This window comes from Pelodiscus sinensis, chromosome 29 (assembly GCF_052426305.1).
Source record: "Pelodiscus sinensis isolate ZL-2025 chromosome 29, ASM5242630v1, whole genome shotgun sequence".
NCBI classification, from domain to species: Eukaryota; Metazoa; Chordata; order Testudines; family Trionychidae; genus Pelodiscus; species Pelodiscus sinensis.
The window spans coordinates 13,094,514-13,122,298 of record NC_143080.1 but is presented as its reverse complement, the minus strand read 5'-3'; the positions used below and the strand labels follow the sequence as shown (position 1 = coordinate 13,122,298).

General features: G+C 52.5%; 1 protein-coding gene across 2 annotated transcripts in view; it reads right to left on the bottom strand.

Annotated features, from left to right (window-relative positions):
- Positions 1-17,315, bottom strand: part of SMARCD2 (SWI/SNF related BAF chromatin remodeling complex subunit D2) — a 29,444-nt gene extending 12,129 nt beyond the window's left edge. Inside the window, exon 1 of one of the 2 annotated variants that reach the window (XM_089773966.1) lies at positions 17,217-17,315. Coding sequence is in view for 1 of the 2 variants with exons in the window: in XM_089773965.1 (XP_089630091.1) it covers positions 17,043-17,117 (75 nt within the window). In the remaining variant the exon portion in view is untranslated. Of the gene's footprint in view, positions 1-17,042 lie in introns of both variants that reach the window. The other variant, XM_089773965.1, reaches the window with a different exon arrangement.
- Positions 17,316-27,785: the final 10,470 nt, after the last annotated feature.

The following is a 27,785-nucleotide window of genomic DNA, read 5'->3' as shown; positions in this document are numbered from 1 at the left end:
AGCTGTGGGGCAGAGGACTGCGAGGGCCATCGCCAGTTGAACTGCAGGCTCTGCTGCTCTAGGGCATGCAAGCCAACCAGTGGAACAGAAAATGCAGAAGTGCAAGCCGCAGGCAGGGCTCCTGCTAACGGATGTGTCAGTACACGGGAACCCCACTTTGGGAGCCAGGCAGGGCTCCACCGCTGGCCTGGCCTGTAGCTTTCACTTCCCTCTGGGGGGAGGGCGGGCACAGAAGGGAGGCTGCCAGCTCGGGGGCAGGCCCTCCCTGCTAATGCCTTTGGGACCAGAGCAGTAACTGTGCCCCTGCTCCGCTCCCCTGCGCTTCAGCGAGGGCAGCAGGGGATGTGGATCCAGCTCCTGCCTCTGGCCTGGCGCCCAAGTGCAGGGCCACCGTTACCGCTCCGGGACAAAGGGCACGTGGCCCCGAACAGCATGGCCAGGGCTTTCACCCAGCTCTGCAGTAGTGGCACTGGCTGGGGGTGGCACACGTGGCTGAGGCAGGTCCTCTGCTGGCAGCTTCAGTTCCGGCCCCAGAACTCTCACAAGGAGGACCCAGGTCCCCAATGGCCCATGGGCCCAGCACTTCAACGGCCCCGTGACAGGCTGCTCGGGGCCAGCGGACGGCTGTGACATGGAGTGAGGCCCGAGGGCCCCTCAGGAGTCTGAGCTAGAGGCTGTGACCACTGGCCTCATCTCATGGTGCCCCCAGGGATCTGGCAGAGCACTCCTAGGAGACTGTAACCCAACACTTCACCCCTCAACCCTCTGCCCCAGCATCCACCTCCCCATAGAGCCAGGCCCTGCCAGCTGCACCGTGCCCCCCCCCCCCACACCACCCAATCCCCCGGCACTAGGGTTGCCAGATGGTTGAAACAAAAATACCAAACATCCCCCCCCCCCCCCGACCCAAAAACCCCACCAAGAAAAAATTCTGTTCAAAGGGGGGGGGGGAAAGGGGGAGGGGGAAGAGATCAAAGTTGTTGAGCAAAAAACAAACGGGGGAAAAAAAACCAGACTCAAAGACCATTATGTGCCAGCAGCCTTGCAGAACCAGGTAAGCATGGGGGCTGGGGTCAGGGGGGTGGGGGTGCTGGGAGCCAGAAGCAGGCTTGGGGGAGGGAGGCAAGTTGTTTCTCAGTTTAAATCTCCGTGATAATCACAGGGATAGGATCACTGCTAGGGTTACCAGGTAGTCATTTAAAAAAAAAACAATACCGGACACGCTTCGTGGGGGGGGGGGGGGGGGGGAGAGGACCAGCGGGGAGGGGAGCGGTGCTGGCCGGGAAGGGGGGGGAGGACAGGAAACAGAGCTAATGGGGGGGCAACAGGGCTGGCTGAGAGAGATGGGGGGGCAATGGGAAGCAGGGCTGGGGGGAGGGGGTCGGGCGGAACAGGGCTGGCCGTGGGATATCGTCCGGGGGGGAGCGGAGACGGACCTCAGGTGGCAAGGGGACCTCAGGAGGAGGGGAGAACTGGCCACCGGAAACAGGGCTGACAAGGGGTGCAGCGGGACAGGCTGGGAAGATCTGGAGCAGGAACAGGCCAGCAGGACGCAGAGCTGGCGGAGGGGAGCAGGACTGACCCGGGCTGTCCAGAGCCTAGGGTGCTCCCGTCCCGTGCGAGTCAGTCCAGCTGCGGCTCCACCACACGCTTGACCAGCGCGCAGGAGCAGACCGGGCTGCCTCTCCACCTCTTCACACGCAACCAGGCCTCCCAGCGCCGATCATGCCCCGCCTCCCAGTCACTCCCCTACCCCCGCCAGGCTTCCATCCAGCACCCAGCCAGAAAACCAGGAAATACCGAACATTGCACATATCCAGTATTTTCTGGATTTTTTTTTTTACCAGAGGGCCCAAAAACCAGACTGTCCGGTAGAAAACTGGACACCTAGCAACCCTACCTGGCACTCAGAGCAAACGGGAGCAATGCATGCTGGGACCCAGCACTGCCCCACTCAACATAGGCCTGCACCTGGCTCCATGCCGCCCTTGGGCACTCGACATGCTGCAGCGTCAACGCTCCTTCATGTGGCTCCCCCAGCCAATGAGCTGTGTGGCTGAGAAAGCCCCCAAGCCAGCAGGACAACATTTCAACGCTGCCGGCAGCTCTGGAACATGCCGAGACAACATCGCTCACTCTCCTGCCGCTTTCTCTTCTGAGGCTTAGGGAGCATGAAACAAGCCCACTGCAGAACGACAGGCTGCACCGTTGTTTGGCGAGCTCCCCAAGGGAGGGGAGCTCCAGGAACTGACTCCATACAAGCAGCAGCAGCGCTTCCCAGGAGCAGCTGCCGGCCCTGGTGCGCAAGGCACCAGACACACCCAACCACCAAGCACAATACCCCTTGGGCGGGCCTGTCTGCTCCAACTGCAGCGCAGCCGGCAATCAGACCGTCTACATGAACTTATGGAGCTTGTTTGCATAGAGCCATAACTTCAGCTTGCAGTGGGCGATCTAGTGACTGTTTGAGAGCCCTAATGGAGCCTTCTCCAGAGCAAGCTTCCTACACACTGCCTGAGGGCTGAGATGTGACTGCCAGGGAGCAGATCAGTCTCCATGTTAACCACTCTGCTGAGTTCACCAATTAGCAGAAAGCCTCACCAAACTCATCTCCTACAGGAGCCAAAGGCCATTCAACAGGCAGGTTTTACTCCCTACTCATCAGGCCAGATGCAAACTGGTCAGCTGTAAGTGAAAGGTTCTGACAGTCTCCCAGTTCCCCCACAAATGCTAACTCCACAGGGGATCCTATCAAACACACACACACTTACATGCAAGGTTGTAAAGTCAGGCACCCAAAGTTTGCAAGTTCCAAGATTAAGACTGGCCATGCAATTAAAGACTTGCCACGATGCTCTCTCAGGGTTCCCTACGTGGGCTGTCAGCTCACTTGAACCTAGGGTTTCAAATTCACAATCCAGGCCTCCTCCACTGGAGCTGAAGGAGTAGCTGGTGGCAGAAGTAGGCTGTTGCCCGACATACCACTGCTGCTTCAGAAACAGCTGTATAATCTACCAGCAGACAGCCACCCTACCCTTTTAAGGCGGGCCTACAGAAGGGTATCCCAGGGAAAGCAGCACTATGTCACGCACATTCACCAAAGTCATGGTCTTCTGTAGCAGAATATGACGTATGGCCCTGCACACTTGCAGCAGTACAGCCCCAACAGTAGACTTAGAATCACAGGGTTGGAAGAGACCTCAGAAGTCACTGAGTCCAACTGCCTGCCCAAAGCAGGACTAACCCCAACATAATCATCCCAGCCAGGGCTTTGTCAGGCCAGGACTTAGAAACCTCAAGGGATGGCGATTCCACCCCATCCCTAGGGAACCCAGCCCAGTGCTTCACCACTCTCCAAGGGAAATAGTTTTTCCTAATATCCAACCTAGACCTCCTCCACTGCCACTTGAGACCACTGCTCCTTGTTCTGCCATCTGTCACCGCTGAAAACAGTCTCTCTCCACCCTCTTTGGAACCTCCCATCAGGTAGCTGAAGACTGCTATCAAATCCCCCCTCACTCTGCTCTTCTGCAGACTTCCCCACTCCAAACTGATTTGCGATTGACCGGTAGCAATCAGAAGTCTCCAGCTTCCATAAGCAATTGCCACACGCTTCTCAACCTAGAGGGCAGCTTCTCAAGCTGATGTCCTTGCACCACAAGTCGAAGGCCAGCTCAGTCCACTGCTTCAGGAAGGTTGCTTTACACATCTTAAAGTTCTATACCCACTGCTCTTCATACCACACTTGCATGATGATGTGATCCCACCAATCAGTGCTGGTTTCCCTAGTCCAGCAGAACCTCTCTACCCTGTACAGCTGTTCTGTGGCTGCCAAATGCAATAACATTGCCATTGTCCATATCACGCACACTGTCAAGCTCCTCCGAGTCTTCTTTCTCTGTTAGTAACTTCAAGATTCTCTCTGCTGCCATGCGTGATGTCTTCATGACAATTAACAGAACATGTGAGAGAAATGCGGGATCCATTCTCTCACTGCAGTTGCTGGCGCCCACAGCAAAGAATGACAGTTGGAAAAAAAGGCGCGAAAGGATGCCAGAAACCCCTTGGACAAACTGGCTACGTCTACACTATGAGTTTTGCCGGAAGAGACAATGCGAATGAAGCGTGGATTAGCATTTTCTCGTGCTTCATTTGCATATTCTCTTCTGATCTGTTTTTGTGCTAGGGGTTTTTGCACAAAAACAAGCAGTGTGGACGTTTCCTTTTTGCACAAGATCGGTATACCTCATTTTGATGCATAAGGATCTTATGTCGTCCACAACCCGAGCGCAAAAACGGATCGGAAGAGAGTATGCAAATGATGCATGAGAAAATGCTAATCCACGCTTCATTTGCATTGCCTCTTACAGCAAAACTCGTAGTGTAGACGTAGCCACTGGTGCCTGAAGAGACATTTTCATGGTCCCATGATGCCCCGCACTACATTCTGGAGTCCCACAACACCCAATAACAAATGGTATCACCAGGCACTGTGGGATACATACCCACAGTGCACCACTCCCGGTGTCAACAGGGGAGCTTCCAATGTGAACATGATCATATGGAGCAAGTGTGAACATGCACTGGCAACTTTGACATTGTGAATTTATGCATGTAGTCATTAGTTTCCTTGACAAAACTTGGTAGTCTAGACATACCCTTAGTCTTTCCCAGTTCTAGCTGGCCTGTGGAGGGTGGGAGAGACTTCTGCTAAAGGGGGAAAAAAAAAAAAAAACAATGTGACTGCTTACTGGAGTGAGATTTTTTGAAAAATATCCAAATAAATAATCTCTTCTCCTCCCCCAAACAGCCATTAAAATCATATTTAGTAACTTTTTTATAATTACAAATGTGACAGTGTATTATTGTTACCTAGCTTTTCACTGGATACGTTTCAGAATTGCTTAACTGGCCCATATATATATTAAGATAGTTCCACCAGCTGATTGAAGTGTTTGGCGTGACCTTTGTCTGGAACATGGATTCCAGCTTTTAAATATGATTTGCAGTATCACACTTGTATTTTCTAACCGGTCATGTCCCCACCCCAGCTCCAGTGACCAGTAATGTTTTAGATGTGCCTCATTTTTTAGAGCAACTTTCCCTCGAGATTTTAGTGGTCTATGGTTAGAGTCAGTTATTAAATTAGGTCTCTGGTGAATCTTTTTTTATACTTTCACTTAGTGGCCATGCCTTTATTTTGTTTATTTAGCTGTTTTCAGTATCCCACATTTTGGTGGGTTTACTAGCTTGAGTTATTAAGAAGGATGATAAAATACATGTACTCCTAGGGCAGTGTTAATTTTCTTATTTGATTTCATATTAACTAAATATCTTAAGCCAGCATTTCTCAAACTATGGGCTGTAGCCCAGTACCGGTCTGTGCCTGTGCGGAGCCGGGTCCCCCAAGCCCTGGGGGCTGGGTGGAGGATGCAGCTGAATGTGCTGGGCCCCTGGCAGAGGCATAGCAAGGTGGGACCAGAGGGGCAGTTGCCCCTGGGCACCATGCTTGGGGGGGCGCCAGGCTGGGCTGCAGGGGGGGGGGGAGGGGGAATGTGTGGGGCACTGGGCTCACCTGGGCTGTAGGAGGAGGGAGGTGCCAGGAACCCAGCGCTGGACTCAATGGGAGGGGGGGGGGGCAGGGAATCAGTACTGGGCTCAGTATGTCTGCACGGTTTGAGGGGAGGTTCAGGGAAACGGGGCTCAGCTGTGCTGTGGGGGAGGCATGCTGGGAACCAGTGTGGGGTTTAATTAGGCTGAGGTGGATGGGGGAAGGCATAGGGAACAGAAGGGCAGCTCAGCTGGGCTGTGAGGGGCTGCAGGGAAGTGCTGCTGCACTCCCTTGGATTGTGGGGGATGGTTTTGGGGGAGGTGCAGGGAACCAGCAGGGGTGAGCAGCTCAGCTGGGTTGCAGGAGAGGGAGGTGCAAAGAATCCTAGTGGAGAGGGTGGGAACCTGGAGCCCTGAAATGACCTCCCCTGGTCCAAAAAATTCCTCCTCTGGGACCAGTCAGGTCCAGAGGGTGCCAAACCAGGGAGGTCCAACTCCTACCTAAGTCCCCTCCTTGCACCCTCCCTCCTAGCCAGATACTCTACCCCCAATATGCTCCGCCTCCTGGAGTGCCCATGTGGCGCCAGGTCCCCCAAGCCCTGCCCCGCGCTGGGCGGAGGATGCAGCCGGGTGAAACAGTGAAAATGTATTCTTTTTTTTATATGCGTTTATATTTTTGGGCTGCAAAAAACAGTACTGAAACGGGTTCCAGCTAAAGTAAAACGTTTGGGAAACCCTGGTCTAGCCAGCGTTCTATCCATCTTTACAGTCTATGTATCCAATCCATCCTCCCTTCACTTGCTGGCAAGAATATCGTTGGTGACCATAGCAAATGCTTTGCTAAAGCTGGCACTGGGGGCTTTGGTAGGACCAGAAACAACTTATTTGAATATTCATCCTTTGCTTAATGAATGAATTTGCAAATACAGTAGAGTCCCGATTATCCGACCTAAACGGGACTCACACGTGGTTGGATTACCGAATAGGTCAGATGATAGGGACTCTACTGTGTATCTTGGCCCCATCCCTGCCTGGCCCTGGCCCCTTCCTTCCCTGCAGCTCCCGGGCGCCTGGCCCCACTTGCTGACCCGATGCTCTCCTGGAGGTGCTGATGCCGCTCCTGCCAGCACTGCTTCATCCCCGGGTGCTGCAGGGAGGTGACGAAGCGGCCACCGGCAGAAGCATCAGCAGCTCCAGGAGAGCGACGAGGTAGCCAGGGGGCCATTCTCCCACCACGCACCCTGGAGCTGCTGATGCCTGCAGCTCCCGGGGACAAAGCGGTGCCGGCAGAAGAGGCGTCCGCGGCTCCAGGAGAGTGACAGGGCAGCGAGCGGGACCATTCTCTCAGCCCGTGCACTGGAGCCACTCCTGCCAGTGCTGCTTTGTCCGGGGAGCTGCAGGGTCGGATAAAGCAGAGTGTCGGATTACCGAAGGTCGGATAATCCAGACTCCACTGTATGCAAATGAATACTACCAGTCCTCCAAATGCTCGGGAATGGATTTACTGGTCCCCGTGTCAAAAAGTTGGGGAACCTCTGTCTTAAGCAATGCACCTTGTTAATTAACCCTTATTTTAATCTTATCCCATATCTGTGAACTTAAAAAAAAAAATATGCATCAGGGGTTGTGTTTGTACTGGTGGCGCATATCCGCACATTAGCTAGCTATTAGTGTACATACCAAAATTCACTCCACATATGGATGGAAAAAAATTAGAAGGAACACTGCAAGTCTCTGCCAGCCCAAGAGCAATAGCTCTGCAATATCCCCAGTTCGTACCCTCATCACTTGCTATTCTTCTCACAGACCCTCAAGTAACCAACCCTGGACAGTCATTCTTGAGATGTGTCCACTTCACAGCTAGCTCTGGCCACTGTGCTATTTTATTTTGTCGGATTTCTGAAGCTTTGGCAGGAAAAGAAGATCTCTCTGGGGAGGGACTTGGAGACATCTGGAGTCAGCTCAGAGGGTGTGCCTGAAAGCATGCCATGAGCGATAGCATCCTGTAGGAAGATTTCTTGAAGCTGACCTGGCATCTGGAAGCCTAAGTGGCTCCAGCAGGGAGAAGGGAGGCCTCGTGTTTGTAAACAAAATGTTTGCACCATGACAAATGGATCTTTAATGCCTGACTTAATCACCTCCACTAGTGCATTAACAGTCCTCGCTCACAGCTCAGATTTAGTCCACTGTCTCACGCATCATGGACTTGTGTTCAATTCCTTGAGAGAGGAACTGGAAAGGTGGAATCTGGGTTACCTGAAACAGCTGCTCAGCATACCCTCAAGGACAGAGTAAAGCACCTACTGAGTTGAGCTCTGCCAGCAGTATCCATGGTACTGGCCTGTGTGCATTACAGCCAGCATTACCAAAGCAAATCCCAGCTCCTACCAGGGAATGCCCATCCTGACTAAAGCTACAGAAGTCTCTGCAAGGGTGTCTGTGGTCTTCTCAGGCATTCCTCAGGGTATCTCTCAACAGCTTCATCTTACTTATGCTAAGAAGGTGCAGCCTAAATCCCTGGTACAAGTGAGTGGCCATCATGGACCCAAGCTGAGCCCAGTCTCTGAATCTGACACATCTAAGGCTGAGACTCAGGTACTTCTATTGGACTGGCTCAGATGAAAGACCCTTGCAGGCTCTTCCAACTAGTGACATTCCCTTGGACTCAAACTGGAGATCATTCTGCCAGGCAGTTTACATACCCAGCTGGCTGTCACAGAAGTGCATCGTTGGCATGATTCCTCCTGAACAATGGAGTCCTGTGTCTGTGACCCTGCCACCTAGAACTCCTCACGTAGCTCCAGGGCAAAGCTTAGAAGTTCCATTCCAAGGAAGATGTTGGACAATGTCCAGGACTCCTAGCGGAGAACGTGTGGAGCCATTTGGAAGTGGGAAAGAAAGTATGTTTCTGAAAGCATGGATGGAGCAGTCTACAGCTGAATGGTTCATTCCAGGTCAACACGTAGGCCTCTTGCACTTTGGGAGCGCTGTACCACGTCAACGTCCCTCAGAAGCAATGCAAGTTTGGAATGCTTCCCAGTGAACATTTGCTATGCTGACAGAATAAAACCAGCTCAAAGGGAAGCGTAGGGTTCATAGCAGTGTTGTTAGGCTGGAGGCTGACAAGAATGACAATTTTACAACTGAAGAAGTGGGCTGTGCCCACCAAAGCTCACGCTACCATCTACATTTGTGTTACTCTCTAAGGTGCTGCAGGACCATTCGTTGTTTTTTTACATTTTACAACTCTGTCCTCTACTTCTCTGGAGAGTCTGGCCATTTCCCCCGGACTCCCAGGAGCAGGAAGCCCCATGTTGCTTCCCACTGATTGCAGCAGGGAACAGGAAGGTGAGGGGAGCCCCCCAGGACCCCAAGAGCCTATGGAGTAGCTGGGCTCCAGGTAGGGAGCTGCCAGCAGAGCTGCCAGACTGGGCTCTCAACTCCCACACTGCCGTTCTTAAATCAGTGGAAGTGCTTCTGGTGCGGACATGCACCACGAACCCAAGGAGCAGCATGGACACCAGGCACCACAGTAATTCATATGGTGATATAGCCATAAAGGAACAGAGTGATCTGGAAAGTAATGGGAAGAGCCATTCTCTAGCTTCCCCTTCCTCTTTGTCCCAACTTACCACCGAAGAGTAACACTCCTCTCAACGTCCCGTGCTAAGGAAGGGATGATCAAAAAGACCTCAGCTGTCAATGAAAATGAGTGGTGCCATTATGATCCAGCACCAAGTTCCATATTAAAAACATATGTGCAGAAAATGCTCTCAAGGCAGGCAGTGGGCAGAGAAACCAACTGTGACCAACACACAGACAAGCTGCTGTCACAGGGGCAGGTTCATGGTACAGGCTAAAATACAGCCCTTGCTCTGGTTTACATTTCAGGATCCTATAGTATAGGCCATCACTATCTGTTAGTTTCCAAAAGCAAATTGTGTGAAACCTTTAAGAACAAAGAGCAAATGAGGCTTTACTGACATGCCAAAAGCATGTGATCCAACTCTGTGTACACTGACATTTAGGGAGAGCGCCACATGTATTCTTGCCTGGGGTTTTGGAAGCAAGGCCTGGACGGATGCCCGGTGAAGGCAATTCCTGCATGTTCCTCCAGAATCCCCACAAGCCAAACAGCAATGTTTACCATTCTGACATGCAAAACAAACCCTGTTCAAATAGAATTTCAGCTCTGCTTTCAGGTTGATGTAAGGGATGGCTTGCATTTTGAAGCTACTAGTCATTTAATGCTGCAAAAGGGCACAACCTCCATGGGGCATTTGGAGTCCATGGCAGTTCCACTTCCCCTCAACTCTGTTTCCCAGTCTCTAGGTCAGAGATAATAGCTGCCCCACAGCTCAGTTTGTTCAAGCACACTGAGATCCTCAAACAGGTGGTGTCAGAGGAAGGCTATACTAAGATGTTGCCTTTGGAAATCCCAGGACAGACTTTCCCCTAGCAGGACTGCAGCTGTATGAGGAGATCAGCACCATTTTATTACAAAAGGAACTCCAGAAGCTGGGCTATTCCTGTGCTAGAACCTGAAGGCAGGAAAGTAGTGAATAAAAGGGACCAGGAACAAAGCAATGGCCAGAACAAGTGAGCAGAATTTAGTCACATGCTGGCACTTCTTCACACACCAGCTGGGATATCTGGGTCCAGACAGATTTGCTTGTAAAGCCTGCATGTGACAGGTCAGAGGATTCTGCCTTCAACTCAATCTGGGCATGTAGCAATTCTTGTGTCAGAACCTACAATGGCAGCTTTTCTGTTTGCTGCCACCGCAAGGTCCCGCTGTGAGAATGTGGAAAAGGATAGAATCAAGTCACTCTATGCTGAACTTCAGGATCTATTTAATATATGTGAAAAAAAATCCATTTAACATCCCATTGCCCCGATGCACAGTAAAAATGGATGCACAACTTATAACCTGAAACTTCTGCACCTGCCACTGAAACACAGCAGGCTATACCCATTCCGTTCTTCATACAAGGCATCACAGAACAAGACAGATTCATACACTCCATGGACCCAGACAGGAAGAGAAACTGAGATGGCACAGAAAAAAGTAAATGCAAGACCAAAACATACCAGCAAATCTGAGAAAGGAAGGCGACAGCAAAGGGGAGAAGAGAAAAGCTACTGGAATTGAATCTGTAGCATAAATATAAGGCAAAATGAAATGAAGAGAAAGGAGAATGAGTCTCACCAAAGTGGGAGCAACTGGGAAGATTCACTTTCTATTCCACAGGCTGCAATTACAGCAGCATGAGAAGGTGTTACTAAGTTCCCCAGCAAGCTCATAAGGGAGACAAGGAGACTGCCACTGATTACTGAACTGGTCTAAGGAAATGAAGATGAGACACAAAAGAGGCATCAAGAAACTATTGGTGGGCAGAAGGAGGCTTCTCAAGAGAGGCAGAAGAATAAATTGGGGACAGGTGGAGTAGATGCCTCAGACAGTAGGTTTCACAGAGATATTACATCTAGATTAACTCCAGTCTGACAATATCAGGTGTTTTCCTCTTGGGGGCAAGGGGCCCGGTATGACTCAGCTGTTATCTCTTGCTCTAGGCCTCTCTCCTCAAAAAGAAAGCAGATGATTTAATATCAGAGGGCACAGCATATCCACATAGCTCTTTTTAGAGGGCATATTCTTGCTCTCTCATCTTGACTACTGCAGTCCCTCCTAGCAACCCGAATCCCTACTCAGAATCATTCAAAAAGTTGCTGTTGCTGAAATCTTCTTGGCTTGTCACTTTGTGCATAACACCAACTCCAAGTCCCTTCTGTCTTCTTCCCTACAGAAACCTGGCCTGGTGCAAAGTCATATTAAAAACTCCTGTGAATTACGCTGGCCTGGATAACCATACATTTCTATTACTGATACCCCTTCACTGTGCATTATGCCTATTATACAACATATCAGTAAGAATGCAAGTTCTGGTGCAGGGACCGCCTCGCCGTGAGTACTGTTATGTACAGCACAATGGGGCTTCTGCGAGTGACTGCCATACAAGCAAACCAAACAACTCTTATTTCAAACAGTCTCTAAACACCTGGGAGATAATAGCTCTCATACAGTAAATACTGGTCAAACCATTTCTAATGGAGCATGCAGCTCTCTGTTCTCTTGTTTCTATACCATACATGACATAGATAATTTATAAGTTAGACCACTTGTCTAAAGGCAGCAAAGAACTAAAATTGTGTATAGGTCCGACATAAAAGAACTGAAAGCTACTGTGTCATAAAACTGGCTTTCATCACCAGAACAGAACCACTTTAACATGGTCAGATACTTAGATCCAACATTAGATCTGTGCCCTGGTAGATAATATGCCATAATTCTGACTGAACTAAAGTATCATCTTGCTTTAAAGGGAACAAGTAGCACCAGGGTCCTGTGTGAGCAAGATGGAGTATTTGAACCCAGCCTCTAAGGGCTGCACTTCCACAGCAGAGGCGAAAGCACAGCAGTAATGCTGCAGTTACATTTCTCTCCCTCAGTGGCTCCTCAGACCACACCTGTTCCTTACTCAAATCCCTTCCCAAGCTTCCCTTGCCAGCTGTGACAAGCTCAGACATCACCTCCTCACTAGCAAGACTCCACCTGCCTCCAGGTTTATCTTTTTCCTGCTCCCCCATTGTCTTCACTCTAGCTAAACCTCCCCTTCTGCAGCCAATATTCTGATTTCTGCTCTGTTTAGGACCATTTGATGCATGAAGAGAACTGTCCTCCGCAGCTCCCCTTCTCAGCCTCAAACACTTTCTGCAGTGACCTCTGCAAGGCCCTGTACTGCCTGAACTCCTCTGGACACCCATATGTGAGAATTAGTTGGTAGACCATGGGGAGCACTGACAGGGTCTCCTTATTCTGTGCCAAGCACCTTGACAAAGCTTGAATAATTGTCCAATTTCTGATCCTCTCAGTTAAGCCCCCTTCATTTTCTAAATCCGACTGCTGGGCTCCAGGCAATTCTGGGAACACCAGTAACTAACCTCCAGGCTAAAATATTCTGGTGTCACTAATGCATGGGGGATTAAGAGAGACAAAGCCCCCAGAAGCTGAGACAAGCCAGATGCAAGGAACAGAAGGCAGCAGCTTTGCAGGGCACGCACATCTAGTGCTGAGAGGCACCTGGGAGGAGCAGTCATGATGGGATCATGCTACTGTCTGCCAGCCAGCGCGCAGACAAGTAGGAAGTCTCCCACCTTTCCCAGGGCTCTATTAATGTGCCCCATCGTGACCCCTGCACCCCTTGTAACCCCAGCTCTAAATCTCAAAAAACCTCTGTTAACATACCTAGGCCCTACACACCTTCCACAGATCTACGATGTGGGTCTTTACTGACTGATGTAAAGACACTACCTTAGCATCTCCACATGGTCTACACCAGACCGACAGAACACAAGTTGTACAATATGCGGATATGCTAGGAAAGGAGTGCTGTGGGTGATAACACTGTTGAAAAAGTGAACATTACAAATCAGCATGGCCACAAGCTGAGACCCTAGTGGGCTACTACTAGGAGTTGTGGGTATTGCCTCACTTTTTGGTGTTTGCAGGAATAACCTGAACAGCCTTAACTCCGTTAATGATGTTTTCCTTGGGTAGGGGGTGTATTCTTTTTAATTAATGGATGTAAGTTAGGGATGTTAAAATGTGTTTATTTGTTAAACGTGTATCTGCTAAAATACAGATACACAGATGGGGGGAGAGGCAGGAGCCGGTGCTCACAGGAAGCTGGCTTTTAAGTCAGCTCCCCATGAGCACCAGCCCCCCGACCACTACCACGTGCAGGGCGAACAGGTGGCTCCGTGGGGATGGGGGGGCGTGTAACAGAGACTCATCGGTTAACCATGTGCTCGACTACACATTCACATCCCTAATATAAATAGGGGTGGGCTGGTGACCTAGAGGTGGAATAGCAGAGAGATGGAAGACAGGCTAGCTGGAAACTGTAAATCAGTCAGGTCTCCTCCATTTAAACAATCTGCTTGCCTGGCAGAGAGCTTTACCCAATGCTCCAACTTGCTCAACGCTCATCACATCCACATGCAGGAGCCTAGCAGCATGGCCAGCTTTGTGCACTGAGGGAAAGAGTTTGCCTGCCAGTAACCATATTCCATTCTCACAAAGAAAGCCTTGGACAGCAGACAGAATTTATTCACGGACTCCCAAACTTCTGCCGTCTCTCTGCTTTCTGGCCAGCTCCTCTCCAGAGTCCCCAGTGTCCATTCCCTGCTTCAGGCACTAAGCAGGAACCTTCTCACCCTCTTCATTATTTTCCACTATTTATCTAACTTCCTTTAGATAAACTTTTGCAGTAAAATCTAAAATCTGGACATAACTGTTCTACCTGCAAAACAGACGCATGAATGAGAGACAACTCTGCAAAAGGGGAAATGGAATACAGAGAAGCTTCAGCAGAAAACACCATCTTTGCCCGAGGTGGTTCACACTTAGCTGTCTTGGTTTTCACACAAACAGAATGACTGTCCCATGAATCCTAAGTGAATCTTAGAGCTGCCCCTGATATGGAGTCATCTGCAGCAGTTCCTGCTGGCTGTTTACAGAAGAACTAGGCCACCATCCTATGCTGACAGAGTGTTTGCACAGCAACTCCACAAGTGAGTCAGCGTCATCTGCTAACGTTTTAATGGACTTTAAGTGGCTAAAAGCCATGCAGAACCAGGAAAAAGAAGGCGTAAACAGAGGCTGAATAGGGGATAAGCCTACAACAGCAGCTAGACAAAGTTTCTTTAACATCCTGATCACATGCTACAAGATTTGAACAGAATACATTTCTCAGTTAACAATACAGAGCCTGTAATATCATCCTGCACTGCAAACAGTTACCATCTTCAGGAGATGTTAATCCCGGAACCAAGGGTGTTATGTGTTAGTTTCCATAGCATTTTTTGGAAACTGTCTGGGCAAGGACAGCCTGCCATCCGACCTTAGCCAAGCAATTCAGGCCAGCCTTTTCTAAAGCAGATTGTAACACCCACCACAGGGTGCAGAGGGGCTATGTGATGACCTATTGTGTGTCCATAACTCACCACCTGTGTGTCCATAACTCACCACCTCAGAAGAGGAATAGCCAAATCAAGCCCGCAGTGTCTCCCCCTCTTAGAACCTGGGAAAGCAGACAGCTGTTTGATGCAATTAGTTTGTAGGAGAAACAAAAATAAGTGTTGGCTGGATTCAAGAGCATTCCTATTGAGTACTACAGCTAATACTACAGTATCTCTCTCTCTCTCGCACACCCCCACCCACCCACCCCCCTCAGGAAAAGCAACCCTAGTTCTCCATCCCACCCCTCTGCCAACAGACACCGAACAGCCTGCAAGCACGTCTGCACTGCAGCTGGAAGTGTGCCTCCCAGCCTGGGTACACAGACATGTGCTAGCTTCGCACACCAGAAGTACCTGTGTGGACGCTACACCATAGGCTAGCCCCTTGAGCACAAGCTTGGCCAACTCCCTGGGTCTGTATCTGAGTGGCTAGCCTGTATCACCACCTAGTCCACAGCTAGTTTCTGTACACTAGCTTAAGCATGCTCCCAGCTGCAATGCCGACAGAACCTAGAAGTTACCAGACTCTTGTACAGGGAACCAATTGGGGCCCCAAAAGTGCAAAGAAAAGAATTGATTAGGAATCTGTCTCTTGTCCTGTTGTTTTCTAATGACTCTCTTGCAGGAAACCCTCCCCCCAAACACACACACTGCTATTTTAGGCACCATAAAAACCACCAAGCTTCTAGTCAATCTAATCCAGTCACTTTTCAAGTAGAATCCACCATCTCCATTTCATCTTCTCCAAAACAGTCTCTCAACCCCCTCCACCTACCCAGTGACAGCTCCTACCAGGACCAATCTGAAAAGGATCTCAGCCAAATTCAGAAAAAGGAAATTAAGCATGAGCTTGTTCCCATGAGTCCCTGTCCCATCTCTCTCCTAAGTCCCCTACTGCTTCGGAGAATATGGTGCCACAAGCTGTACTGGTACTACCATTTTTTTAAACTAGTAAATGGAATGACAACATCCAGCCCTCTGGTAAATCCACCTAACTGGCAAATCTCAGGGAACAATTTTCCAGACTCTTCTTCAGTTGACATATTAGGCCTCTTTCCCTACTTTTTCTAAATTGCATTATGGGGAACGAGCTAGAATGGAGAAGCAGAACAGCATAACCACTGTCTACTTGATCCTAGGTTACTGCTGCACATTATTTTAACTAGACCCTGGCAGCTGCGAGAACCAAATGCTGTGTCCATGACTATGTTCATCCATCTGTGCCTGGCATGAGGAGCACGGCATTTGTTTTTAAATTCAAACTATGCTGCCATGACCCCGTGTAACTTAGTGCTCTGGGTAGGGCCACACATTGTGAGCACACCTGGAACCAGAGGCAGATGGCCACTTTGTGAAGCTGAGTGTCAGATTGAATACCTGGTGCCTCCGTGGTTTAAGGACTGCGGTTCTAACAGTGAGAGACCTAGTTACCAGCAGGGATGAGCATGTGTGTACATGGCTAACTGATGAGCCTGGGCTCATGGGTTTATGTGCATGGTTACACACAGGCCCTGCCCTGTCTGTGCTGCTGCGGAGAGAAGTGGAGGGAGGTGGGATCCGGTGTTCAAGGGGAGCCAGCACTCCATGTAACTACTGAAATATTCAGTGATTACACATTTACCAGAATAAACATACAGTATTTTAACATCCCTAGTTACCAGAGAGGCTGCCCCAGAGCTGGGACACACTGCCCCATCCGGGAGCAGCAGCAGCACTCCAGCTCGAGAGCCCCCTCCCCCAGGGCATGGGACTGGCAATAATTTCCTCCCTTGGGGGGGCTTCAATCCCCAAGGGAGGGCTGCGGTGTACACTGGACAGGCCGGGAGATGGTATCTGGCCAGGGACTGTTCTGGGAGACTTGCCCACAGCAGGTCCCCCCACTTCCCTCATCCAACACCACTGGGCACTTTCCCTGGGTCCCCCCCCGCCCTCCCCACATCACAAATGGTCCCTCGGTGCTGAGCCCCCGGCAACCCTAAGTAACCTCCCCCCCCACCCCCCATGACCTCAGCCCCTCAATATCCTCCTCCCCTCCCCCACCCCCAGTGCCCTGAGCCCCCCCGAAACCTCCCTCCCCTCACACCCCCAGTATCCTCCTCCCCTCCCCCTCCCCCCAGTGCCCTGAGCCCCCCCAAAACCTCCCTCCCCTCACACCCCCAGTATCCTCCTCCCCTCCCCCACCCCCAGTGCCCTCAGCCCCCCCGAAACCTCCCTCCCCTCACACTCCCAGTATCCTCCTCCCCTCCCCCACTGCCCTGAGCCCCCCAAAACCTCCCTCCCCTCACACCCCCAGTATCCTCCTCCCCTCCCCCTCCCCCCAGTGCCCTGAGCCCCCCCAGAAACCTCCCCCCCTCACACCCCCACCCCCTCCCCCACCCCCCAGTGCCCTCAGCCCCCCCCACGGCCCGCACCTGGTACGCCGCGGCGGCGGGCCCCATGGCCCGGTATCCGGCGGGCCCCGCGGCGGCCGGGCCAGGGCCCCGCATGAGGCCGGGCCCCGCGGCGGGGGGGGGCGGCGGCGGCGGGCGGCAGGGGGCTGAGCGGGAACGCGCCGCGCCCGGACATCGGCTCGCGCGCCTGTTTACCAGCAACCCGCGGCGGCGCCCTGGGCGAGTCCCGCGCGGCCCGGCCGAGCCCCGCCCCCAGCGCCGGCCCCGCCCCCTGAGCCGCGCGCCTCTCCGCAACGAGCCCCGCCCTGTGGGCACTGGCCCCGCCCCCTGAGCCGTGCGCCTCTCCGCAACGAGCCCCGCCCTGTGGGCACTGGCCCCGCCCCCTGAGCCGTGCGCCTCTCCGCAACGAGCCCCGCCCTGTGGGCACTGGCCCCGCCCCCTGAGCCGCGCGCCTCTCCGCAACGAGCCCCGCCCCCAGCTCCGGCCCCGCCCCCTGAGCCGCGCGCCTCTCCGCAACGAGCCCCGCCCTGTGGGCACTGGCCCCGCCCCCTGAGCCGTGCGCCTCTCCGCAACGAGCCCCGCCCTGTGGGCACTGGCCCCGCCCCCTGAGCCGTGCGCCTCTCCGCAACGAGCCCCGCCCTGTGGGCACTGGCCCCGCCCCCTGAGCCGCGCGCCTCTCCGCAACGAGCCCCGCCCCCAGCTCCGGCCCCGCCCCCTGAGCCGCGCGCCTCTCCGCAACGAGCCCCGCCCCATGAGCCGTGCGCCCCGCCCTTGACCGAGCCCCGCCCTGTGGGCACTGGCCCCGCCCCCTGAGCCGTGCGCCTCTCCGCAACGAGCCCCGCCCCCAGCTCCGGCCCCGCCCCCTGAGCCGTGCGCCTCTCCGCAACGAGCCCCGCCCCCAGCTCCGGCCCCGCCCCCTGAGCCGTGCGCCTCTCCGCAACGAGCCCCGCCCCCAGCTCCGGCCCCGCCCCCTGAGCCGCGCGCCTCTCCGCAACGAGCCCCGCCCCCTGAGCCGTGCGCCCCGCCCTTGACCGAGCCCCGCCCTGTGGGCACTGGCCCCGCCCCCTGAGCCGTGCGCCTCTCCGCAACGAGCCCCGCCCCCAGCTCCGGCCCTGCCCCCTGAGCCGTGCGCCTCTCCGCAACGAGCCCCGCCCCCAGCGCCGGCCCCGCCCCCTGAGCCGTGCGCCTCGGCCCGCGCCCCCTCCTCTCCGCAACGAGCCCCGCCCGCAGATCTGGCCCCGCCCCCTGAGCCGCGCGCCTCGGCCCCAGCCCCGCCCTTCGCCGAGCCCCGCCCTCTGGGCACTGGCCCCGCCCCGTGAACCCCACGCGCTCACACTAAGGCCTTGGCCCCGCCCCTTCACGGGGCCCGTCCCCTGAGCCTTCCGCTTCGGCCCGAACTCCGCCCCCACGAGCCCGCCTCCTGGGCCCCGCCCCTTGGCCCTGCCCGCTTCTGCGCCTCAAACCCGCCCCCACGTGTCCCCCTGAGGGGGGCTCAGGCCGGGACCCGGGGGCGGGCTCGCGGGGAGATTGACAGATGTGCCGCGAATTAGAGCGACGGGAGCGTAGCGCCCCCCCTCCCCCCCCCGCGCAGAGAAGCTGGCTGCTTTAACTCTCCTGCTCCCTGCTGGGCGCGGGAGGAGGCGGGAGTGATGGGGGGGGGGCTGCCCCCCCCCGTTCATTCATTAACCTCGCTCCCCTCCCCCGCCCCCCTCGGGCACCCAGAGGGTTTGGGGCTCCTCGTGCTTCTGAGCCGGACACCCCAGGGGAGCAGGACCTGGCCTGTTGGATCGAACCCGCCCCCTGCTCGGAGCCAGGGGTGAACCCCGTCACGGCTCGGAGCCAGGGGTGAACCCCGTCACGGCTCGGAGCCAGGGGTGAACCCCCGTCACGGCTCGGGGCCAGGGGTGAACCCCCGTCACGGCTCGGGGCCAGGGGTGAACCCCCGTCACGGCTCGGAGCCAGGGGTGAGCCCCCGTCACGGCTCGGGGCCAGGGGTGAACCCCCGTGACGGCTCGGAGCCAGGGGTGAACCCCCATCACGGCTCGGGGCCAGGGGTGAGCCCCCGTCACGGCTCGGAGCCAGGGGTGAACCCCCGTCACGGCTCGGAGACGGCGCCTGTCCCCGCGGGATCCGGCGGGACGCTGCTCGCAGGCGCCAGGCGGGAGCTGGTCTGTCGTGAACCAGCTCCCCTCATGGACCGGCTGCTGCCTCTGATAGAGCAGCCCCTGTCTGAGGGACTGGGGGGGCTCAGCTCCTGGAACTGAGCCGGGCGGCCTGGCTCCTAATACACTTGAAAAGCAGAGCCGCAGTGGGGGTGGGTCCCTAATCCGGCATAAACCAGGAATGAGCTGGGCTGCAGGCCAGCCTGCTAAAAAATGCACTGGCAAGTGGTAGGAAATGCGTGTAGTCTATAGCGGTTAATCGACTACACTATTACATCCCACTTTACCAGTTAAGTGGTTCAACATTCACATTCCTGTGTCCCAAACAGCTCTTGGGCATTCTTAACTTTTCTCTGAGGGTTACGCTAGTTAGGAAATGTTTACACTACAGTAGAAGCTCAGGCTTGAATCCAACATCCTCCCTTCTGTCTACACACAATTCTGTCAGACTTAGCCTGGACTCAAAGGGTACATCTACACTACGGGACAAAGTCAAAGTAAGATACCCAACTTCAGATATGTTAATTGCATAGCTGAAGTCCAAGTAGCTTAACTCAACTTTTGGAGCTGTCTACACTGCAGGCAGTCGAAGGAAGAACACTATTCCTTCCACTTCCCTTTTCCTCTTGAAAGCAGGATTACCAGTATCAATTGGAGCGTCCCTCACAGTTTGAATTATCTGTCTTAATTAGCTCTGGAAGATCAACAACAGCAGCTTCAATCATCTGTGCAGTGTAGCTGTACCCTAAGACTCTGCAGAGGTGAAGCGTTCAAGCCCAGGTCCCACTGAGATTCAGGCCCAAATGTCATCATTTTGCAGCATAGACACAGCTTGGATTCCCTGAGAGTCCATCAACAATTTCTCTCAATCCCATGAGAGAGTGTCCTGTTCCTCTCCACTCCAAAGGTAGCCAATCAACTCCCAAGAAATGGAAGCAACTCACCTTGTTCAAGTACAGCGGCTTGTCACTGAACCCTTGCTTTTATTCTGAGTGCTGAGCTGCATACACAGCGGCTACGTCTAGACTGGCATGATTTTCCGCAAATGCTTTTAATGGAAAAGTTTTTCCGTTAAAAGCATTTGCGGAAAAGAGAGTCTAGATGGCACGGACGCTTTTCTGCAAAAGCACTTTTTGTGGAAAAGCGTCCGTGCCAATCTAGACGTGGTTTTGCGCAAGAAAGCTCCGATCGCCATTTTCGCCATCGGGGCTTTTTTGCGCAAAACAGTTTTCAGCTGTCTACACTGGCCCTTTTGTGCAAAAGCATTTCCGGAAAATGGCGTTTGCCCGAACGGGAACATCAAAGCATTTGCGCAAGAAGCACTGATTTCGGACAGCAGAACGTCAGTGCTTTTGCGCAAAATCAAGCGGCCAGTGTAGACAACTTGCCAGTCTAGACACAGCCAGTGAGCGCGCTGTGTTTGCAATTGCTGCTGACCAGAAGTCCTTTGCCAAGTGCACTGCTTCCTGGGTGCAGTAGCAGCTCAGGAGCCAGCAAATAGCACAGAAAACAGAGAAATCTGGGTGGGAATTTGTAAGAGGAGGGGTTGCACAGTGTTTTTGTTTGATAGTTTGCTTCCTTCTTGACATGAAGGGTTGGGGGAAAGCCTACAGGTGCATAGGATCACATGGATCCGACAGAGACATCCTTTAAGGGAAGGTCTGTTAATAGAGATTCTCTATGTCCTAAGAAAGAGGAGAGGATGGAAGATGATAAAATATGGGTAAGATCTGATTAGAAACGGTCAACTGAAAAGAGTCCCATTCAATTACATCATGTAATGGTGGACAGCTACATAGTGACATTTTAAAAATGCTTCTGTACAAACACTGGAAGTCTAAATAATAAGATGGGTGAACTGGAGTCCCTCACATTAAAGGAAGATATTGATATATTAGGCATCACAGAAACTTGTGGAATGAGAATAATCAATGGGATACAGTACTGCCAGGGAACAAAATATATCGGAAAGACAGAACAGATTGTGTTGGTGGAGGAGTGGCATTGTATGTGAAAGAATGCATAGAATCAAATGAAGTAAAAATCGTAAATGAACCAAACTCATTTTCTATGGAAAGTAATTCCACACTCTAATACTGTGAGCATAGCAGTAGGGATATATTACCTTGCCACCTGACCAGGATGGTGGTATTGACTATGAAATGCTAAGGGAGATCTGAGAGGCTATAAAAATAAAAAACCTCAATAATAATGGGGGATTTCAATTATCCCCATATTGACTAGGTACACCTCACCTCAGGATGCAATAAAGGGATAAAGTTTCTTGACAACTTAAATGACTGCTACTTGGAGCAGCTGGTTTTGAAACCTACAAGAGGAGACGCAATACCTGATTTTGTCCTAAGTGGAGCACAAGATCTGGTCCAGGAGGTGAAAATAGCTGGATTTCTTTGAAATAGCGACTAGAATATATATGTTAAAAAAACTTTCCTGTGTCAGGAAAAACATCATAACAGCCCAAATACTGTGGCATTTAATTTCAGAAAAAGGAATTACACAAAAATGAGGTTAGTTAAACAGAAATTAAAAGCTACAGTGCCATAAGTGAAATCCATGTAAGATGCATGGAAACTTTTCAAAGTTCATAATAGAAGCTCAACTTAACTGTAAACTCCAAATTAACAAAAAAACAAAAAACAAAAAAAAACCAGAACAAAAAAGTGCCACGCTTAACAATCAAGTAAAAGAAACAGTGAGAGATAAAAAGTGAAAGTGAAATTGTAGTGAAGAAAATCGGAAGGCGCATAAACTCTGTAAAATGAAGTGTAAAAATATAATCCGGAAGGCCAAATAAATTTAAAGAACAGCTAGCCAAAACCACAAACACTAATAGCAATTATTTGAAGTATGTCAGCCTGCTAAACAATCAGCGAGGCTACTGGATGATCGAGATGCTGAAGGAGCACTCAAGGATGAGAAGATCATTGTGAGAAACTAAATTAATTCTTAGCATCCTTTTTCACAGCTGCAGGATCTGCATGATGGAGTTAGGCCAAAGTTGGCAGCACGGGCACTGACAGACTGGGGTGGGTGATGTGTTCCTGAGATCCCAGGGTTCCTGCTGCATTGAGGGCTTATTTTATTAGGTCCCCAGGTAAGACTGACTAGAACTGTCCCTTCACCCTGTACCCAAGGAGCAGAAGGATGTGACCACTAGGTATCACTGCCCAGAAAGCTTATTTTATCTCTCTGCTCTTATCAGCTCTTCCCTGGGGTGGGACAGCTGCATCATTCCAGGTGTGGTGGTGACCATCGGGATTGCTTCAAAAGCACTCCAGAATGAAATCACAATGGAGGTGATGAGGTCAGGTAGGCTCTCTGGGCCCCAGTATAAATAAGAGAGGCACCCTAGCTCTGTTCTTATTGGCTTGTTGGTGTGGAAGGAGCAGCAGGTTCTTGGGTTTCTTGAGACCCAAGAGCTATGCAGTTAGGCTATGTCTACACTGGCGGCGTGTCTACACTGCATGCGCGTTCTTGCGCAAGTAAATTTACAGTCTAGCGTCGGAAAACAGGGCTTCTTCCAGCCTCCTGCTACGGGACAAGCACAAGAAAGAAACCAACAGAACACCACTGGCCATCACCTACAGTCCTCAGCTAAAACCTCTCCAACGCATCATTAGCGATCTACAACCCATCCTGGACAATGATCCCTCGCTTTCACAGGCCTTGGGAGGCAGGTCAGTCCTCACCCACAGACAACCCGCCAATCTGAAGCATATTCTCACCAGCAACTACACAACGCACCATAATAACTCGAACTCAAGAACCAATCCATGCAACAAACCTCGGTGCCAACTCTGCCCACATATATACACCAGCAACACCATCACAGGACCTATCCAGATCAGCCATACTGTCACTGGTTCATTCTCCTGCACATCTACCAATGTAATATATGCCATCATGTGCCAACAATGCCCCACTGCTATATACATCAGCCAAACTGGACAGTCCCTATGTAAAAGAATCAATGGACACAAATCAGATATTAGGAATGTCAATATATAAAAACCTATAGGGGAACACTTCAATCTCCCTGGACACACAACTGCAGATCTAAAAGTAGCCATCCTGCAGCAAAAAAACTTCAGGACCAGACATCACAGAGAAACTGCTGAGCTACAGTTCATCTGCAAGTTTGACACAATCAACTCTGGATTAAACAAAGACTGCGAATGGCTTGCTAACTACAAAAGCAGCTTCTCCTCTCTTGGAATTCACACCTCCAGATCAGCTGCTAGAAGTGGGCCTCATCCTCCCTGATTGGATCCACCTCGTCATCTCCAGCCTGATCCTGGCCTGCATATTTATTCCTGCCTCTGGAAACTTCCACTACATGCCTCTGACGAAGTGGGTCTTTGCCCACGAAAGCTTATGCTCCTACACTTCAGTTAGTCTATAAGGTGCCACAGGACTCCTCGCCGCTCTTCCAGAAGAGTTATTCCTCTCCCCACAAGGAATAAGCCCTCTTGCACAAGAGGGCAGTGTAGACAGGCAACATGAATTTCTTGAGCAAGAAACTCTTATGGCTAAAATGGCCATCAGAGCTTTCTTGCGCAAGAGAGTGTCCACACTGCCATAGACGCTCGTGCACAAAAGCACATGCCAGTGTAGATGCATTCTTGTGGAAGACTTTTTGCGCATGCAGCGGCGGATATAGGTCAGGGCGAGCGGGGTGGCTGCCCAGGGCCCCACACTTCAATAGGCCCCGCGCCAGGGGCGCACTGGCCTGGCGGGATACCAGGAATTTCCCGGTGGGCCGTCCGCCGAAGGGCCGGCTGGCGGCTGATAGAGGAGGAAGGGGATTGTGATGGGGCGCCAGAGCCCTGCACTTTAAATTCCCCAGCGCCGGCCAGTATGGGCCATGTGGGGCCAAGGGAGTGCATGCGCGGTGTGCTGAAACACCCCACAACAGCTGAGAGGGGAGACGCCTGGACGTGACGTGACAGCACGGCCTGGGACTTTAAAACCATGTGGCCCAGCATTGCACCACTAGGTTCGGCATGTGGTCTGGGGCCTGGCCTGGGGTCGCGGCCGCCCTGCAAACTGGAAGGCAGAAGGTGGAAGGCAGAGGAAGGGGCTTGTGCTAAGGGGAGGAGGGCAGGTCAGGAGAAGAAAGGGGAAGGCACCAAAGGACAGCATGGAGGAGAGACAAACACCAGGGGGCCAAGTGGAGACAATGAGAAAAAGGGCAGGAGGGGAGGCGTCAGTGGGAGGGGGGACAGGGTGATGCTGGGAGAGGAGAGGGGAAGGGCATTGAGGACTAAAGGGAGGAGGGGGAAGTGCTGGGAGAAGGCTTGAAAGGCGGGGTGGGCATGAGGAAGGTGGGGATGGAGCAAGGCATGTGTGAGGACACAGAGACATGAGGGGAATGGGGTGCAGAGGATGGTGAGGGGGTGGGCATCAGGGAAAAAGAGGGCAAAGGGCGCAGGGGCAGAGAGGGAAGGGGGGGGCACCAGGAGGATGCAGGGCTAAGGGAAGGTGCAGGTGCCAGGGGATTCTGGGGGTGAAGCAGAAGGGCAGACACCTGCAGGGGAGGGACCAGCACCAGAGGCGAGAGGCAGGGCAGGTGTGTAGAGGGAGGTGTTAGGAGAGGGGGTAGCTCACATGAGGAGTGGGCACAGGGGCTACTGGAGGAGTGGGTACAGGGTGGATGCCTTTTTTCTAATTTTTCTCCAACAGCTGAGAGGGGAGATGCCCGGGCGTGATGTGACGTCACGGCCCAGGACTTTAAAACCACGTGGCCCAGCATTGCACCACTCGGTTCAGCACGTGGTCTGGGGCCTGGGCCGGGGTCACGGCCGCCCTGCAAACTGGAAGGCAGAAGGTGGATGGCAGAGGAAGGGGCTTGTGCTGAGGGGAGGGGACAGGTCAGGAGAAGAAAGGGGAAGGCACCAAGGGACAGTGTGGAGGAGAGACAAATGCCAGGGGGCCAGATGCCCTGGGCCCCGCAAAACTCTCATCCGCCCCGTGCACAAGAACACTTCTGCAAAACGGTTCTTGCGCAAGAAGCTGCCAGTGTAGACGTAGCCTTAGTGTTTGTCATTCAGAGAGCCCTGGTGGTGAGCTTGAGCCAGGGGGTTCTGGAAGTGGCCATGTGAATTAGCGGCTATTTTCTGAGAAGGGCAGGGATTCAGTGCTGGGGGGCATGTTTAGGGAGTGTTACGTGACAGAGGATACAGGCAGGGTGGTGGCTGGCAGGCTGAACAAGGGCTCATTGGTCTGAACAGCGTCTGGAGAGCAGAGACCTGATCCTTGTCCAGAGTCAACTCCCCAAACCTTGGAGTGTTTTAATTCTCAACCCAGATCCAGATTTCACAATTACACTTTTTTTTCTATAAAGGAATGAATCCCCACACCCTTTGCTCCAAACAACCCCTGAACGTGGGGGTGGGGATGCAAATCTGCATGCAGATCTGAATTCTGTGGCTCCACTTTATCTCTACCAGATGAAGGCTCTCAGGGCCTGATTTCAAGAGAAAGAAGTCAGCTGGCAGGGGAGGGAGGGCTTGGGGCAGAGAGAGGAGGTATGGAAAGAGAGGGAGAGGGGAAGCAAACTCGGAGTTTATAACCAGCTCCAGATTTGGCAGCTGTGAACTGGGCAGAAGCAAAATCTCAGACCCAAATCCAGATCCATATTCCCCCAGCATTTAGATTCAGATCATTCCAGCAATGTGTTTTCAAGGTGACCTCGTATCTAGGGGCTCTGTCCTGGGACTTATTCACACCCAGACAGAGTTCCATTTTTTAAAGAAATCATTTAACAGTTATGCAACTTATTATTTATGGGTCTGCATATTTTAAAAAGGAAGAATAATCCAAAGGCTTAATGGGCGACAGTGATTTGTTGGGAACAAGACACCATGATGGTGAGAAGTGCATGGAAACAAGGATAAAGCATCTCAGCCTTTCAGTAGTGATAAGTGTCAGTAATTGTTGATAACTATCATCAGCCAGGATGGCAGGAGAATGATTCACTATGGCCCCAAGTGTGAAAACTGAACTCCCGTTGGGATGCTCTCTCATATATGAGTAACTCTTGAAATCAATGAGCTTAAACGCCTGAGGAGCTCAAGTGTGGCTTTTGTGGGATGTTGTTGTGAGCTGGTGGGGTGAGTATCCAAGGCTGTGTCTACGCTGGTGTGATCTTGCGCAAAAGCAGTCGCTTTTGCACCAAAACTTGCTGCCTGTCTACACTGGCCGCGAGTTCTTGCGCAAGAACACTGACGTTCTAATGTATGAAATCAGGGCTTCTTGCACAAGAACTATGATGCTCCCACTTAGGAATAAGCCCACTTGCGCAACTGTTCTTGGGCAAGAGGCCAGTGTAGACAGGCAACATGAATTTCTTGTGCAAGAAAGCCCTATGGTTAAAATGACCATCAGAGCTTTCTTGCACAAGAGAGCGTCTACACTGGCATGGATGCTCTTGTGCAAAAGCACATCTCTTGCGCAAAGGCACATGCCAGTGTAGATGCTCTCTTCTGGAAGAGTTTTTGCACAAGAACTCTTCCGCAAAAGAAGAAAGTTCTTCTTCACAAAGCAAATAGTCAACCTGTGGAACTCCTTGCTGCAGGAGGCTGTGAAGGCTAGAACTAGAACAGAGTTTAAAGAGAAGTTAGATAAAGTCATGGAGGTTGTGTCCATGGAGTGGTATTTTCCAGGGGGTAGAAATGGTGTCCCTGGCCTCTGTGGAAGGCTGGAGATGGATGGCACGAGACAAATGGCTTGGTCATTGTCTTCGGTCCATCCCCTCTGGGGTACCTGGTGGTGGCCGCTGTTGGCAGACAGGCTACTGGTCTAGATGGACCTTTGGTCTGACCCAGTATGGCCGTTCTTATGTTCTTATGTTCTAAGCTCAGGGCTCAGGGTCGGGGGTCTCACTGGACCACCTTGATTTTCATGCAAACCTGCTCCTGGGTTCGCATGTGGCCTTTGGTGGCCAGGATGGCAGCTATTCTGCCTTAGACGGCCACTTTCCTGTGCCTAATGCGAAGGTCGTGGACGTTGGAGGCCTCCCCCCAAATCTGGATGAGGTCCATGATCTCCACACTAGACCAGGCGGGCGCAAGAGACACCAGCCTGGTCCCGGGAAGAGGCGGAGGGCTGGGGGGCAGCGGGTGGCTGGCTCGTCCTGTGCCAGGTGCAGGGTCTGCTGGCTGGGTGCTGGCAGGCTTGCACCTGGCACGGGCACCATAGCCAGCCCGCGCCCCTTTAAGGGCTCCGGGGCCGGGAGGGGGGCAGAAGAGTCTCCCTGGTGGTGCCCAGAGTGGCCACCATGGCAAGCTGCGAAGGGCTAGCCTCCCACTAGTTCGAATTAAGTGGCTACACAGCCCTTAATTCAAACTGCTTAATTGGAACTAGGCGTTAGTCCTCGTAGAATGAGGTTTACCTAGTTCGAATTAAGCGCTCCGCTAGTTTGAATTCAGTTCGAACTAGCGGTTTGCATGTGTAGCGCCTAGCAAAGTTAATTTGAACTAACGCCTGTTAGTTCGAATTAACTTTATAGTGTAGACAGACCCTGAGAGAGCAGACAGTGCTGGGTTTAGGAGCGATAGGCAGTGCAGGGTGAGGGAGAGGT